Source organism: Haliaeetus leucocephalus, unplaced genomic scaffold (assembly GCF_000737465.1).
Source record: "Haliaeetus leucocephalus isolate CR32 unplaced genomic scaffold, Haliaeetus_leucocephalus-4.0 Scaffold984, whole genome shotgun sequence".
NCBI lineage: Eukaryota > Metazoa > Chordata > Aves > Accipitriformes > Accipitridae > Haliaeetus > Haliaeetus leucocephalus.
This window is the reverse complement of record NW_010973420.1, coordinates 3,645,696-3,664,195: the sequence shown is the minus strand read 5'-3', so window position 1 is coordinate 3,664,195 and position 18,500 is coordinate 3,645,696. Positions and strand designations below refer to the sequence as shown.

The 18,500-nt window shown below is 34.4% G+C and overlaps 1 protein-coding gene across 5 annotated transcripts in view; it reads left to right on the top strand.

Annotated features, from left to right (window-relative positions):
* The window catches only part of ATP2B2 (ATPase, Ca++ transporting, plasma membrane 2), a 194,570-nt gene that overhangs the window by 81,338 nt on the left and 94,732 nt on the right, over positions 1-18,500 (top strand). For 2 of the 5 annotated variants that reach the window (XM_010584459.1, XM_010584458.1), the window contains exons 3-7: positions 855-1,112; positions 2,111-2,236; positions 10,581-10,706; positions 12,502-12,534; positions 14,026-14,121. In XM_010584459.1, the coding sequence (XP_010582761.1) occupies positions 855-1,112; positions 2,111-2,236; positions 10,581-10,706; positions 12,502-12,534; positions 14,026-14,121 (639 nt within the window). The remainder of the gene's footprint in view (positions 1-854; positions 1,113-2,110; positions 2,237-10,580; positions 10,707-12,501; positions 12,535-14,025; positions 14,122-18,500) is intronic. The other 3 variants (XM_010584463.1, XM_010584461.1, XM_010584460.1) reach the window with 2 other exon arrangements.

Below are 18,500 nucleotides of genomic sequence, written 5' to 3'. Positions count from 1 at the left end.
CTATATTAGTTTTATTTTGTGAACACTAGCTGGGAAATCTACTTAAATTTTAATTGCATATTACTTTGAAAAAAAATAATTAGCAGATTTGTATAAAGCAATTCAGAATTACCACTTTAGAATTAATACATAGAATGTATTTTTTTAATACTGTTTTACTTGTGACAAAAATAATATAGTTCTATAAGCATGCCACTATACTACTCTGTAAAGAAGAATGATGAATTAATATTAGGCTATTATTTTTACTCAGGGTTCCCTAATACATTTCATTATCACATCTAAATACTAATATACTTAGTTCATCTCAGTATTTTTTTATAAGCAAGTGCTGCTTATAATTGCATTTGGTTGAGAATATTTAGAAGTTGTGTTGAAAACTATTTCTTAAATCTGTTTTAATTTAATTGGTTCTCTTTAATTTTAATTTAATGCCACTGCTTTGCATTGATTGATGTTACTCATTGTTTTAGTCCTTCTTGTCACTTTTAGTAAGTCCTCCTTATTTCTGGAAATGCTCGATGACTCAGGTGAAGCTATCAACCCTTCTCTTAGATAACAGAATTAGTGCTGCCTTTTTCTGTTTGTTTAGTTTGGGTTTACCAAGGATAGCTTGTTCAGTTGAAAAATTAAAAGATCTACAATTTCTATTGATTTGTTTTCTTTCTTTTTTCCGCAGACATCTTTATTTCTACTTTTTCTCTGTTCTGCCAGTTTCATTTAGCAGACAGTACTTCAAAAAGCAGCTATATTCCTTAACCTTGTTGTCATTTCACAGCAAGTTTTTCTTCTTGTGATAAACATGAAAAACCCGATCTTCACTTGACTGAACGAATCTTACATTGTCTTTGCAGGATGCGGTACTGCAACAGGAGGAGCTGAAGATGAAGGTGAGGCTGAAGCTGGCTGGATTGAAGGTGCTGCCATCCTGCTCTCTGTTATCTGTGTTGTACTTGTCACTGCCTTCAATGACTGGAGCAAGGAGAAGCAGTTCCGTGGGCTTCAAAGTCGTATTGAGCAGGAACAGAAGTTTACTGTTGTCCGAGGTGGACAGGTTATCCAAATCCCGGTGGCAGAGATAGTAGTTGGTGATATTGCACAGGTGAAGTATGGTAAGTTCTGTCAACTACATGTCTACTTTTCTGAGCTTTACTTATTCTCCTTTTCTTTTCTAGGAGAGTAGACTCACTTCACTGGAAGTGATCTAAAAGACAGAGAATTATGTGATGTCATTATTGTCCATGGTAAGGTAACAATTTGGCTGTTAGAGCAAAAGGAGAACTTAAAGATACTTGCTGTAAAATTGCACTAGGTAATTAATTTTATTTTGTAATCTTCACTTCCTTTCACTGGCAAGGACAAGAACTGTTCATACAAAGGTAATTCTCTTTCATGGAGGATCACACTATTTGGAATTTTTGGTTTCTGTCCAGTTAGGAATAAGAGGAAGTATTTTTAAATGCTCTGTGAAAGGGAATTGTGCCTCTGTGCTTACCTGACTTGGTGGGCTGCTCCAGAGCTATGGATCCTGTAAGTCCCCCCAGATCAGATGCTTCTAGTAGGTGGTTGCTTTGTAACTATATGCCATAGGGAAAGCCCTATGCTCCAGTGAATGGGAGGACTTTTGCAGGAACTCTGTGTACTCTGTGTTTGACCAAGCTGGCAAATTCCAGCAAAATGCCTGTTCTGTCAAGCATCAAGTTTCTCCTGGACTTAGCTAAGGGCTTCCTGAGAGGGGAAGGGGAAAGGGCAGCTTGAGTGTTTATTAGCCACTGTTAATTCCTGTGAAGTCTGATAGAGAAACATTCATGTCATGTTAAGAGTACTCCTCCTGCCAAATCTCAGTGATTATGATGTTCATCATGTGTTAAATGTGATGCATTCTGGTTCTGGGATAGCATTAGGCAAAAGAATATTTGCAATACGAAGGCCCTTCCTTATAGGTTTGCAATAATATGGCTAATATGGACAGATATGGTAGTAGTTCTTTCACTTTTGCTTTCATTTCAATTGTTGTTAATTGTGATTTTGTAATAAAAATCAGTATGTAATTATAAAAACAATCTTACTAAACCACTGTGGTTTTCCATTACCATGTTCTTGCTGAAAGGTGATCTTCTACCTGCCGATGGGATATTTATTCAAGGAAATGATCTTAAAATTGATGAAAGCTCTTTAACTGGAGAGTCAGACCAAGTCCGCAAATCTGTTGACAAAGACCCAATGCTACTGTCAGGTAAATGTGCCTGAATTCTTGCTGAGTTATCTTTTATGCACTGCTTTGTTCATGTTTTGTTTTCTTTTCTTTTTCCACACCATCAGGTTTTGGTAACCTAGATACAACTGATCATTTGAACACAGACACTGGCCTTGTCTATTTGTCATTCAAAGGACGTGCTATTGTTTTTTGACTGAAAGCAATTGTTTCTGATCGTCATACTTATTTTATAAAGTGAGAAAGTAATGAAACATTTTCAGAGGAAAAGGAAAGTATCACTTAGGGAAATAACAATTGTTTCAATTCATTGTATACTAGTTTTAATTTAACCATTAAATTCAAAGCCTTTTAAAGTCTCTTTAAACACTTTCTTTGTGTGTATACTAGATACAATAGACAAAGAAACAATGTGCTTAGAAGGAAATGGATATACTAAAATATTGTGGGCTTGACTTCTGTGGTAAATTCAAGTTATATTTAATATTTATGTTTTATAATGTAACTCCATACAGTAAATCAGTTAAATAGAATATGATTTTTAAAATTCTAATTAAGATAGTTTCTAAATAGGTTGGTTGTCAATAGATTCCAGCTGGGACGTGATCACAAAATAACAGCCTGCTGATCTCATACTCATCATCAATGTGTTATAACCTGAAACAGTCATTTTCAAATACATTTGAACTTTTTATTCATGGAAAGGATTCTCTTTGCTGTCTGGTTCTACAGTCAGCCAAGAGTCATCCCAAATAGAATACTTTTGTTGCAATGCAGCAGGTAGGTACGCATTCCTGCAGAAATCCTGCCCCCATCCTGCCTCACTGAGCTGGTGTTTCCCAAGCAACAACTGTTGGGAGATGCTTTTGCTCAGAAGAGACAAGTAGCAACAAGTAAGGATGTGAAAATTTTTAATGAATTAACAGTGCAAACCCTTTCCAAACTTAAAATCAGATAATTAGTTCACTGATTATGAGATTGTGAATGTTTATTATGTAAATTATAGAATTGCAGTCTGGTAAAAACCCGTCAGATTTCAGTCAAAAGGTGGCTACATTAACTTAAGATGAAGAAATTGCTAATGTTATTTGTAGACTTGCCATTGCCACGGACTTGATGTTACAAAAGACCATGTTAATTAATTTTAAATTTAGCAAGTTTCTAGCATCTTTCCGCCTGAAACTGTGTATTGAGAATTATTTTTGTCAAAAAATCACGACACAAAAAATTCCTATCGTTTCTGAGAATAAAACAGCAAAACAAATGTCTTTTTTTTAGGAAAAAATTTCCTTTGGTTTCTTTAAAAATATGCTGGGTTTTATTTGTTAAATGTTTTGCTGCAGTGTCTCTGCCAAATGTATACCTTTTGTTGTTCATGTTGTAAACCCCCAAGTTTTTCCAAGTTATGAGCATCTGAAAAATGTGTTTGTGCAAATTCATTAGAGACTAATAAATATTAGTGGAGTAGCTGCAAACTCTGAAGGCTGCATTTGTGCAGAGAAAATACAATGACGAGCTCAGCATTTGCAGGCAGCTCACACATAGAAATGCTGAATAGTGGGGACACTTTTGAATTCTTGGTGTCCCTCTGACTCCTTGATGTACCATAATTTAAGGAACTGTTCTGACTTTCATGAGTGATGTATGAAACTAATGACTGTTATTTTTGCTAGATTTACAATAACATGATTTATCCTAGTAGTGCAGATATTTAGGCTTAACTTGATTGTAGTTTAAGAATTCTCTTGGAGATGCTTTCCAGTGTGTAAACAGGGAGGCCTGCAGTGATATTTTGAGGAAGGATAGCTCACTGTTGCTATTCCTAACAAAATTTTTAATCCAGTGTTGTCCTTGAAATATTTGTCCTTTTTTTTTTTCATTTCTTTTTTCTTAGCTGATAGTTGTACTGTTTTGTAAATATAACTTCATAACTAGCATAAAATTTTCATTTTACAGAGATAGTTTTGATAATATTTTCTTATAGAAACTTCTATCATGAAGTATCATAGACTTCTATCAACTAAAATATCCTGTTGTTGAATTCTAGAGGTTTTCTGATTATGAAGTTTCCATTGACTTGTGTACTCTTACATATTCCTAAATTGAATTAGATCTTTTTGAATACCCATAGATTTCAGTGGTGGCTGTGAAAAAACATGAAAGTATTGCCCTGAAGGGCATGGTGGGAAGAGAAAGGGAAAGCAATCAAGTTAGTTTTGCTTTCCCAAACCTCAAATTTCGTTGCTATAAGGAGACAAATTTGTCTTTATGGTTTTACTGCAGAGTTAAATAAGGTTTATACTCTTTATTTTTCTCTATTACTATGTAATCTCTATTATGATTACAAAGAAGTTGAAGAATTAATGTGATATTTTTAACAAGCACTGTATACACCTTTGTTCCATACTTAAAAATTTTTACTTATGCTGTGTTAGAAAATCGCTGAACTCTATTTGCTCAGGAGCAGAGTTGATGATTTGAGATTCTATCATGCAAAAAACTATCTTCTTCCATACATACAGTGCAAGGTTTAATCCTAATGGTGTGGGAGCTGATGTGCCCACTGGAAATTGTCAGTAGTCCAAACCCCCAAAGCTTGGAAACCACCATGTCTTTCAGGGTGGATTTGACCTGGTTTAATAACTGAGTTCCTGTTGGATTTTAGCCTAGACCTACATTTTTATAAAACTTGTTTAAAAAAAACCCCAACAAACCAACCCCCTGCAAAAAACATCAAACAGACCTTAAATTTTCCTCTTATCTTTTCACCTGAAGACATCAGTAAGTTATCTCCATGTAGGCTTTTGGAATTTAGACAAATACAGTCAGGATGTTGCTTGCCACTGTTCTCCCTTAAGCATCTGTTGGAAATGAAAACAGTTTGGGTTTGACAGAGGAATAACTGAAAAAAGGTAACATTTGAATTGCAGCTACAGTTTGTTTTGTGAGTCTAAATTTGGTGAAAGAGAAACACCCTGAATCGGGAGGTATTATTTTCACCATTGGCACCTGAAACAACATTTTTAATATTCAATCAGTTTCAATGACATAATTAAACTAAATGAGTTTCTGTGCTTAATGTCCTGTTTAATCATCCAGATAGTCATTTACTGTACTTGAGAAGCAATTCTAAGGGTACAAGTGCTGACTAAACCAGATGGTTCATTTCCATCTGTATATAGCACATTTGGTACCACCTAGGAAGGCAGACATGGAAGTACAGACTCTGATATACCTGAAACCAAAAGAAGGACCTTCTCTCCTATAGTTCCACTGTACTTCTGTTTAAAACATTTTCCTTCTTTTAGTTCTTTAACAGAGGTTTGCATGCATGATATAGCATAAGCCATTGCATCAAAAGTCATCAGCTTAAATGAGACTGTGGTGACGTTAAATTTCTTTGCAATGCGCATGTGCATGTATCAGCCAACAGATGAAGACAGCTTGGATAACCCAACTGACTGCTACTCAACTGTCTTCTTTGAACCTGATGTGCCCTTGAAGTTTTGTGTAGTTCAAAGTTCGCAGAAATCCATGATTCCTATATAGAGAAGTTTTGAATATGAGTCTGACCTCAGTATTGCACACAGTGAAGTATTTTGGGGTACCACGTATTATAATAGTTAACATTGTAAAAAATACCTTATGAGGCTTACTGTTTAAAACTTTTTTCCCAGGTATTTAGATTAATTTGATGAAGGTATGAAAGAGTGACATAGAGGAGCTCACCTAGTGTAGTTCTCACTGAACTGAGACTCACAGAACATTACTTTATCCTAACCTAACTTTTACAAATGCATATTTCTATCAATGCGCAACAAGGATTTGAAACAAAGTAAACAGAGCTTATTCAAGAACAAATAAACAAAAGAAATCTCTTGGTCATGGTGCTTTGTTAGGTTTTGGAAATAGAAAGGAAGCCCGATTAAGGAATCGGGTCAGTTACTGCCTGGAGAAAAATAGTTCTGATTCCGTCTTAATTCCCTGCCAGAAAATATTCTAAGCTAGGCTTCTAGCACAGCAGAAATTTTCAAAACCAAGCAGCTGACTTCAAAAGTTCCAAATTATTTGGATATGTTGAAATTACTTAAATTACTTGTAAATGAGTTTTTTCTGGAAAACTCTTTTTTTCCTACCCCCCCCCCCCCATACAGGATATTCTGATGGTTGGTTCACTTTATTATTAACTTCAGTTACCTCTTAATAATCACAGTGACTGAAACAGTTGTTTAGAGATGCTGATAGAGAATTTTTGTTTACCACAAGTTTGCTGAAAGCAGCAAAACAGTATAAACTCCCCAAACTGGCATGCTCTGGTTTTCTTTTCTTGTTTTTCAGCCCTATTTCCAATCTATTTCACCAGTACTCTTACTAGATTTGGGAGTTTCTGAATAGTCTCATGTTTAGTTGCATTTTTGTCTGAAAAGTATGTGCTGTAATAGGTTCCTTATCTGTCTAATCTGTTCATCTCTTTTCTTACTAAACTAGACTTCTTCCTTTTCTATCTTGGAATATTTACCATTTATCAACTTCAAATTAAATACTCAGCATGTGAAAAAATGTGTTTTACTAATACTGAAAAATTACTCTTGAGAGGGAAAGTAGTCAGGAGAACTGTTCAACATGAAGTTGAAATACATGGTTAGTGCACAGATAAGTGAAAAACATGCATTCATTCCAGAATTTCATTTATATAACAATAGTTGATTGAAGTCATAGCGCCCATTTCTTTATTCAAGCTAATGTAATTATAATACCGTTTAAATGGTGAAATTGTCAGAGTTAGGTGGAAGGAGGTTCAGCTCTTTGGTTTAGGTTAGATGCTGAAGAATTTTTCCAATATTACTAGTGGAACATAATCTGATGATAAATTAGTACCTGCTCTAAAACGTGCTTTTGTATGCACCTTAACATTTTGAGTTACATTTTACGAGACTAATGTTAAGAAAAGGCTCAGAAAGGCGCTTCAAGTTAAGACATTTTTGCCCCTTCCAGGTGTGTAGAGGTAAGCTTGAAATCCTTCAAAACAAAACATAGGAATACTAAAAGCAAGTTCTTAATTAAAATATATTTTAAATGGTGTTACATCTTAAAGGAGGTTCCTCTAAATAGCTGAGTTAAGTTTCAGACATTTTCTGTTTTGTCTGAACCAGTACAACCAAGCGTATTTTATTTTTTAAAGGTCTTTTCTGTTCCTTTAGCCTTGAATGTAACTTGGTTTTTGTTGTTTGGGTAGCAGTCCTAATTTTTTATGTTTGTGACATTTTTCTCTATCATATGAAAGCAAGCAAATGACTTTTTAAGGAATCAAATTTTATCTCAGAATGCCATAGGAACAGTTCTCAATGTACTGAGAAAGTTTGATGCCTTTTTTTTTTTTAAATACATCTGACCATTAGTGCATTTTTGTTTTTATTTGGCTTATTTCTGCTGAAATTTTCTTAGTGTTCTGATGAGATAGTTATGCTCTGAAATTAGGTTTAGTGTTGACAGATGTTCTCTCTGTTCTGTGTTTCTGTTTTCCTTTTAAGAACATGAGAGATTTTGGTTATTTCGAGAAAGATCTTTTGATTATAAATAGATAGTTGCATTGCTTAGTATGTTCTAGGACAGCAACTGGGTGAGCAGTAATTAGAAAATGGGATTTTTTTTTAAAAATGTGTTGCAAAGGTGTGTGTATATATATATATATAAAAAATATTGATCTGTTTAAGGACACATGTCCATATATCTTTCCTCTTTTCAGCTTTTGAGATAACTCAATGAAATGAATATATGTAGATGAGGATGAACCCAATAAATGTTTTTTAACAAGGGAGGGAGAAAGAATCTTTCCATGGCCATCCAGGTTTAGTAGATCTGAATGCCCAGTAAGATTCTCCATGGTAAATTAATTATATTCCCCATTTGCTCCATGCAACAGGCTCACAATTCAGTTGGTTAAAAGCCATTTTGCTGGAGTTTGCAGAAAGCTTGTTTGAAGATTTCTATTTTACTATGGCTTCAGGTGTGCCCTGCTGTGGTGCCTTGCAGAACTACAGGCATCAGTGAACGACTTCACTTTAGTTTTAAAATATTGAGCGGTAGTTAATGATGGTAAATGTTGGGTGGTAGTTCATGATGGTAGTGGGTAAGTGATAGGGGCAAGACAGTTGAGAATAAGCATACGAGCATTTTTACTTCATTAGCTGCAGAATTGTTTAGGACAAGTCAGTTAATGACTCTACCTTATTCATGCTATTACAGAGTGAATGAAACCATGATGTTGTCTTAAGTAAGGTATATGGAGAACGTTACATTTATGGAAAACTTAATAATTGTAAAGCAGTACAATGTTAATTTTGAAGTTAGGTGAGGATCTAAGGAACCATAGATTAACATCCAACAACAAATAGTAGTTTGTCACAAATACTGCAGTGACAAGGCAAAGAGTAAAGTGAGTATTATAAGCAGTATAATTTTTATTACCACAATGGTCAAACTGTTTAGTTGATTCTTTAGTTGACTCTTAAAGCAACGAATAGCTTCAGAAGAAGTGTAAAAATTCTTTCCCTCTCCATGCCTCCCCCGCTTCCCCAAAGGAAAATGTGATTACTGGACTATGTTCTGATTCCATCTGGACTCATTCTTCTGATGCAAGTCTGGAATAATACAGGTCTTAAAATATAGTTTATTTAAAACTATAGCACCTAGGATTAAAAACAGTTGTTAAATAATAGAATACTTTCTGAGGAGGTTCTAGCTAACCATGTGTCCATCCATAGGTCACTTGGAGGTATAAATCTGTGTTTGACTTTTTTGTATACAATGATTTTTTTCTCAAGGCTAACAGTTTGTGTGTTACACTCTGTTTTCATAGTTTCCAAACTAATTGCTTCTTCAAATACAGGAAAGAGTATTTAAAAAACCCCAAAGCCAAGTAAATTTTCAATCCCAGCTTGCTCTGTCAACTCTGTGTTAAGAAATGATTGCTTTTCCTCTGTGTTCTCACAGTGACTTACACTTAATGGGCATAACATAATTTTCTACTACTGAAGGATAAAATATAAAGTCTATTTCAATGAAAAGCTTTATCTACCAGTAGTTTCTGGTCATTATGTGTTTGTTTTTCATCTGTTTCATAGGAGCATGTATGATCTGCTATATATCTTTTAAAATTTACTACCTACTGAAGACATCTCTCTTCAAACACTTTAAATATTACTTCAGTAATGAACTTTTTAGTTTAAGACTTTGTCACCATATGAAATGACAAATTAGACATTTGATGCCATCCTTGGCATATTTGTTCCTATGCTTCAATAACAGGGTTTCTTAAATAAGCTTTTAATAGCTGGCCTTATATACATGTCATAACAATAGGTTGTTCTTCAACTTCAAACTTTTTTTTAGAAATAGCCAGTGTGTAAATGCATAGACTGATCTTTTGCAAATCCTCTCTCATAAAATTTTCCCAAAATGTAAATCAGAATACTTTTGATTGTTTCTAGGAAATTCTATTTGTTTGTGTTTCCACAACTCATAGCAAAAGGTTTCTAAGAGGCTGTGATCTTTGATGCACCTGACATTTGGTTCAATATAGGAATAAGAGTTGTAAATAAACAATTTCTATAGAATAAAGCACAAAATATTTCTCAAAAGGAATTTACTCCATATAATGATAAAATTACCCTGATAAACAAATGATCCTTCTCAGTAAAACTTAATGTACATTTTGATTTGTTTTAGAGTAATAGAAATCTCTCATACTGAATTTGTTTTCAAGTGTATGCCAGATTCTTCTTGCTATTTGGGAACCTCCTGATTTAATGAAACATCTCCTTGAAGATTGTTCTCTGTATTGATTTTTCAAGTTTGAAGATGCAAAATTGTCTTAAAAAATATTTTTTTCTATGCCTGTAAATCAACCATAACTGAGGAAGATGAGAGAAATTGCACTCATATTTTCACTTTGTTTATGTAATAATATTCCATGTACAGTCAGTGTCATCTTGACTAGAGGCCCAGAGGAATGTTTGCAGAACCCTGAAAAAATATTTTCAAAGTTACAGTAATTAACTGTGTGAAGCTATCTTCCAAGATAATGTAAACTTGGTTAGTGACAACATTTCTTTTTAAAAGGGAATCTGGTGTTTGCGGTTAATGGGCACGCAGCCTAAGATTTGCAGTTAAGCATCTGTTCTTGGTTGAGAATAATATAAAACAATAGGGATTATTTTTTGTATGTAATTATATTGGCCTCAATATAGATTTTTAAAGTGTAACAGATCTCTCTTAGTGCTACAGTAGAAGTCTTGCATCAAATATTTAATGGTTGTTCTTTTTATTTTTTTAGCTATATGTAACTTATATTGCATATTTTCAGGTACTCACGTCATGGAAGGCTCTGGACGGATGCTTGTAACTGCTGTGGGTGTGAATTCTCAGACGGGCATCATCTTTACTCTGCTAGGGGCTGGAGGAGAAGAAGAAGAAAAGAAAGATAAGAAAGGTAAATTTCACAACACATAAGGATGCTCCGAAGAAAGCTCTTGGGCTTTGTGTAGCCAGAGCGTTCCTCCATTCTTGACAAATAAATATGATTTAAAAAACTTCCTTTTTTGTATACATTTTTATCATTACATATCACACAGAAAAACAGCAAAAGCCGTTAACCAATAAATACATTGGATAACAAGATGTTTTTCCAGTGTGAAACTGCAGGCTCTCAGTACATAATTAAATGCAAGGGAATACATGGGCATACTCCCATCTTTACATAAATCCATACTCACCTAAAATTCGCTAAGGTTTTGCTCTTGTGCATTTACCTCTATGTAATATTTTTTTTTCAGAAAACAACAACTTGGCCATGGAAATAGCGTTTTTCTTTGAGCTTCAAAAGTAAAACAAAGATAAGATGCAGCTTTTTGCTAGCCTAGTTGTTAAATGTCAGTGACTGGCTTTAGAGGCATTTTAATTTCTTAAGGTGTAAAGGTCAAACTAAGAATAGTAAAAGACAAGAAAGTAGCAGTAAATGTTAGCAGAGAGTTTAATTTTGATGTCCTGTATCAGTTAATGAAATCAAGAAGTCTCTAGATTTTTCGCTTTATTATACTGTGACGTCATAAGCAATTGCTAACTTCTGGGTTGCACACTAAGCAGAAACATGATTTAATGTGTGTCCTTTCCAGTTTTTGTTCATACAGTCTTGTAAATTGTTCAAGTCTACTTTCAGAATTTTGTTCCAAGTTTGTTCTAAGAATATTTATCTTTTAGACTTAATTAAGGGCCAATTGATGCAGGGTTTTTAGATATTTCCACTCTTTTTAGTGGTTTTTACTGTTAATAAAAAGGAGTAGCATAGCTTTACTGACCATTTTACTTAGTATCTGTCAGGCAGTGTGATTCCACCTTTTTTTCATTTCCATCCTTTTAATTTGAAGCCGCAGATAGGAAGGCCAAGTTCAAATGGTTTTCATGACCTACAATTTCCATTTCTGAACATGTTCAACAAGTGGTTGCGCTTGACTCCGTGTTTCTCTGAGGAAATCCCTTTTTACTTGATGAAAGACTTTATGAAATGTTTACCATTTCAGTTCTACGCAGAAATGCACAATGCCTGCTAGGCATGGTAAGTTCTAGGAACATTAAAAGGAGAAAGACCAAAACTTCCCAAAGTAAAACTCTTTGTGTCAGACAAGTTTTGAACAACACCTTGCTATCATTAAGAGAAAGACTCCTAGAAACAGACTTTTCGAGATCTGGCAGCATCTGTTTTGGCAGTGTCTAAGGGTATCGTGGGTGAGAAAGAGCAACTTCAGGACCTGTTTGCAAGTGAGAGCTGTCTGCCCTGAGGTCCTTTGTGTAACTGGGGTGGCCTTCTCTGTATGTTATTTTGCTCAGGACACTGGTGATTCTCTCATGTTTCAACATGCAGAGCCTTGAAAGACAGGGAAAGAGAAAGCACAGATGGCAGAGTGATGCACTGCACTGTGGTCGTAACTTGCTACCCAGAGGTTCTTACAGAAGTGTGTAAGAACTTGTGCAGATGCTGAATCTAACTGAGTATAGCTACAATACCATGAAAATTCCTTGAAATTTTCTAATGTCGCTAGCAGCTTTGTGCGAGCGCAGTGGAGTGCCTTGCAGAGCTGGTAGCAAACTGAGGCCCAATCTCAAATACTGTACTCTTGTATATAAACCTGCAATTCTCTGAAATCCTGCCAATCATAAATGTTTGTTTCAGTCTTATGTGGGTGTGTGCTTTTATCGTTCATTAACATTTTGTAAAAATCATCATACAGGTGTGAAACAGGAGGATGGACATCAGCTTCCAGGTAGAGTAAGAATTGTACCACATCAAATGAAAGGATGAGGCTTTTAGCCAGCAAGCTTTGGTGCAAATCAGGGTTGAACTAATGATTAAAATAATTGTCTTTGAATCAGTCCAGTTAAATTAAAGAATTATTTCAAATCAACGGGATTGTTCGTGGCAAACATTTAAGTGTGCACGCATTGTTGGTGTTGCAAATCTTAATGTTACGCTTGAATAATCAGTTATTCTCCAGAAGTAAATTACAGTATATTAAATGTTGGAATGCATGATTTGCTGTTAGCAGTTCATGCTGTGCTGGTTAGTATGAATATCCAAATGGAATAAAAAATAAGCATGAGTAACTAAAACAGTTTAAGTTATTACCATCACAGTAATCAAATTTGCAATTGAAATTTTCATGAATGTAGTTGCACAGGGTGTGTTTTTAAATCCTGTATGCTGTTTATTTTCTTCTCCCAATTTACCATTTGTAAATAAAACAAGATCATTTTTCTTGAATAACAAACCAGTACAGTGTGAAACAGTCACTACGGGTCAAGTACTGAAGCAGTTCAAGAGCCTCGATCAGGATTCATTATAGGACTTCTGTGTTCTATTCTGAACAATTAACCAACAGAAACAAAACAAAACTTATTTTACCTATTATTTCTAGAGACTAATTTTCTGAGCTACAGTATAAAAAAACATAATAAAATAATTAAACCTTCTTCGAGTTTTTCGCCTTCCTATTAGGAAAGATTTTGTGACCAATTTCTCTAATATGCCGATAATTGCTGAAAACAGAGAGGATTTTCTTTTCTGATACTGTTTTCATTTCACCAGAAAACAGGCAATTACGTAATGTCTATTATTTGGATTTAAAATGACTCATTATTCTCCTCAAGACTATATTTGCCATTTCCACATACAATATTGAAAAGTCTAATGTTTCCACTCAGATCAATGTGCATATTAACTAGGTTATGGCAGGACGTAGATTAAGCCCATGTTAGGCTGGGATGTATCAGCAATAATACGTCATAATATGCAACATTACATAAAATACAAAATATGTAATGTTGTATATGCTATGTAGTAAGCTGCATGTCTTAAAACTACCCACACATTTTGTATATTCATTAACTCAAGGGAAATATTTCAACCATTTTAATATTTGCATAACATTATGTTAAAGGTAAAAAAAGAAAGAAAAAAGGACCAAAGCAATGTACATAGTACTGTGTGCAGTCAGTTCTCACCAACTGTTAACTTTGTTAAATGTCTTTCGTATTTATTTTATTCTTCTTATTATTATTATTCCATGTATGAGTTTTTGCCTTACTTTGTAACACCTTTGTAATGACATTTTGCTTTGGAAAGTTATGTAAATTAATTTTAAACAGATTGATTTTGGAGAAAACAATGCCATAGTATTCCATAAATGTTTTTTGTTTTGTCATGTTCATATTGTTATTATTATTATTTATTGTTTTTTTTATCCATTATTGCTCAGTAGATTCTTCCCATCCCTCCTCCCACCCTCCTTCAGCTACAGATGGTGCAACAGGTGCAAATGCCACTGATAATGCAAATGCCAGCTTAGTCAATGGTACGTCAAGAACACGTAGCTTGTTTTATTTGATAGATTTCTCTCCTGACTATATAAGATTCCCTTTACCTTTTATGAACTGCACAGATGTTGTATGTGCATGTGATTACCCCCTGAGAGATCCTACTCCATAAACTCTATAGTAGCTTATAAGAGATGCCACAAAGATGCTGTGACTTATTTATTTTATTCACACAGAATTTATTCACACAGAATGGGAGAGGAAGAAGTAGGAATTATGAGGTATTTGCCATTGATTAAAACTGCAATTCAAAGGAACCATTAAGTAAGGCTAGTTTCAAAACAGAATTCTGAGTTGCCTTTACATGAAGTGTTGTTGTAAAGCCCTTTACATATTTGTCAGCATAGATCTGAAGGACAGCACCATGATAAATGGATTACATCCTCTTTCCTTCTGATGTGGCACTCTCATAAGTATTCGTGTAGTCTTCATGTAGTTCTGAGAAATAGTGCTGGGATCAGGAATCTGGCTCAATTTCAACTAACGGTGCTTTAGGAATAACTTTTGCTGCTTTGAGCATCTTTTTTGGAAGAGGCTGACTGGAAAGTTATGTCTGTGGGTATTTGTCTATGCCCTTAGATAGTGATCATCTAATGAGCCTACCTGTATTTACTAAAAATAATAATAAAAAAATAATAAAAATTACTGTAGTCAATTTTGACTGTCTCTTAGTACAGATTCTTGACCCCACTTCTTAGCATGCAGATATTTCAGTATCTCTTCTAACAGTCTAATTCCAGTATTAAATGGAATGGGTCAATATTAGTCTAGGCATCAGCTGTATTTTTCTGGTAATCTGATACATTAGTCTTCATTTGTATAGAAACCTTTCCCTCTTGTACAGCACCAGTAATGCTGACAAAAGTAATTCTACTTTTCATTGTGTTAGTGATAGAAATTTTTTTCTATGCAGGTCAGTAGTTGTTGCATTATGCATGTGAGACTAAAGTTTCTGACATAGCAATACCAAGTACTAAACAAGCACTAAGACTTACTAGTGTAGTATCTTATTTAAAACAATGACACAGGAAATCTTTAAGCCTATTTTTAAATAATTTTATTATAATTTAAAAGAAATGTATAACCAGATTTAAAACTTTACTCCTGCATATTCTAAGTTTGCCGGAAAACTACGATTTGCAATCCCTACATCTCACTGCATGACAGGAACTTGTATCATCCTGGTTCCAACGCCCCAATTTCAGATTCCTTAGAGACCAAGAACCAGGAAATTAATGATGAATATTTCATTCCCCATTCTTTATGCTCTATAATTCTACTCTGTTGTGTGTAAAACAAACATACACATACAACAAAGTCTTACCAGATACCCTCCTTCAATCCCACTGGAGACTGCAGTATTACATTTATGCTCAGTCCTGCAAGTTACTGAGTACTAAGTTGAGCATCTGCTTAAATGCTTTGCTGGATGAGAACCACTGCTCAGCAAGATGCAGAAAGGAGTCCTAAGTTGTTCTAACCCGGTCTTTCTGTTAGCAAGTCTTAGTTGCCCGGTAAATAGCTGTTGTGTTTGGTCTTAATGCCTGAACTTAATACGGAAATTAAGTTCCAAGGGATACTAAATCAGTGTCTTAAGTAACTACGTGATTTTCCACCATCTTCTCTCCCATCATAAACAATAGTTACTGCCCCTGTTTATCTTGGAGTTGAGAGATACATACTCAATTCTTTTCAGTGCACAAAGCATAGAAGTCAATTTTTTGTGCAGCCGAATGTAGTTTTGCTTTTAACCCTTCTGAGGTGAGGCGGTTAAATTAATTCTGCAGATCTCTGATCAACATGAAGAGGAGATACTTTCCACAATTCAACTTACCTGACATTGTGTTCAGAGGAGAACCAAGACTTGGCAAGTAGAGTTAGAATTGAGTGCTTTGAAATAGTCTGGGAAATTGCCAACGTCTGGTTTCTGTTTATACTATACTTTTTTCTAGTTAGCAGTGATGATGAGTTAGAGAATACTTAAAATGTAGATATTTTTTGGAGGGGAGAAAGGAAGGAAAAAATAAGTTTGAAAGCAAGGAGACCAAGTTCATGTAGATACTTTTTCGATCTGGACAGAATGAACTTTTTCAATAATGTCTGAGAATTCTCCCTGAGATATGCCAGAAAACAACTTTTTTTACCTAAAGTCTAACACCTCTGTGTAGAAAATACCTTCAAATAAGAAAAAAATTTATATACTCAGTAAGTACTTAGCTCAGGAAATGCTATTGCTTGTTACATGAAAATCAACACATTACCATTTCAAATAAAATATTGTTATTGTCTTAGTTGTCAATATATAGTTGACACAAAAGAAGTATTTTTTTTTTCAGTCAGTGAGCTTACAGTGATAAATTCATACAGGTTTGTGATACAGCCTGTTTGTTATCTGCTGTATAGAAGGAACTGTTGTAAATTCTTTGGGGCTCTAGTAGTTAGGATTAAAATACATAATTGTTTGATGGTCTCTGTTAAAACTATGGACGGGATGTTCAGTTTTTAAAAGCTTAGAAGTTAAGGTTATAAGCAGATGAGAAAATTTTACAGAAAGGTAGTAATTCATGAAAATTCGTCAAATTTTAAAGTATGGTATTTAGAAAAGGTAAATTTTTAAAAGAAAATATGGGAAGCAGCAATCATTGTTTACAGCTTGTTTACCCCAAATTTGATTTCTTTAGAGAAAGGAGTGCTTACCATTGTCCAGTAAAGCACTACCCAATTCCTAAATCAGGATTTCCATGTTGGATTGTTGGGGTTGTTTTGGCATTTGGTATTCAGAGAATTTGTTACTTAAAATTATATTCAGATATAGCAATACCATAGCAGACTCGGAGAAATGTCTCAGCTGAAATACTTTACATTTACTGTTCTGTCAGTTCTGGCATATGTCCACTACTGTTCAACTCCTGCAAAGCAATTTGCAGTTTTAATATTCAGAATATTTTTATGAATTGTAAGTGAAGTTATTTAGCAAGTGCATAGAAGAATTATCTAAAACTTCATATTTGATACAGTGGAATCAGATTTATTCTTTTTCAATTAATCTGTGTTTTACTAATGCACTGGCTCTGATATCACACTGCATGAAAGAATTTCTAATGATTCACTTCAGATATGTTTCACTCTTCTCCCTATATATAGATTTGCAACGTGAGTCTGTTCTAACTAGCTGCAGGATATAACTGACTTGGCATGAAGAGGGCTATAACTCAGTTCTATTGCAAGATAAGACATTTTGGAAAACCAGTAGGGTATTTTAAATTTTTTGCTCCATCACGGCACATGAGAACGTAACTCGATTAGCTTCTTCGGTTGCTTCCAAGCAGTTCCTCCAATGTACAAATAATGTCTAATGCCAGTGACAGGTCTTTGTTATTCTGTCTCATTGACTCTTCATAAAGGACTGGGGGAGGTAAAGGGGAGTCTTTTCTTGCAAAGTTTATTTGGAGAAGTAACTGTCTTTTGGAGTAAGAACTTGGGCAGTAATGGTTCCATGGGTACCTTCCAAAAGGCAGAAATTTTAGTAAGGCAAAGGCAAAATGCAAAACATTTTATATGCAAATTCAAAACCTTCACAGCAACTGCAGAATACCAGTCATATTAGGAGATTCTATAGTCTTTTCTAAACCTTCAGATTTTTCATCCTTGCTTAGAAAAGTGATAAAAATAAACTCAGATGAATTCCTCCAGATTTCAGGGCCCAAACACTGCCCCTTTTCCTTCCTTATTTCCTAAAAGAGAAGAAGAAAAGATTTGCAAAATTTATGTAAAAATATATTATATTTTTTAAGAATTATATAAAAATATTATCAAAATATCAATAGATACTCATCCTTTGAATGTTTCTAAACAGTGCACGAAGGTCAGATAGATGGGATAGTATTGCTGGTCCTAGCACTAACTGAAAGGAGAAAGGATCTCTCAGCACTAGTGATTCTATCATCTTAATTTCTTTCTTAATTTCTTTCTTTGTTCATAATTTGTAGCCAAGTGCAGGCTTAAAATTATTTGGAACAGGAGGAAATAAATCCTTTATAGTATTCTCTTCTTTATCATAATTACCTAAATTACCCATTCTTTGTTATTCTATCTAAATAATTGCAATATAACTAGCTATGATGACTCCCCCCCTCCGCAATAACCTAAATGCAGTAGCTGATGAGGTTAAGAATATATTTCTAAATACACGTGTTTACATTGTTGCTAACAATTGTCCATTTTGTGTACTGGTATTTTTAGGTAGTCAGGGTAGATGAATTGTTAGTGTAATTCGTTACAACAATTATGATACCCCAATTAAATAGCAAATATATATCATAAAGTTAAATACTTAGATTTACATAGAAAAACCAGT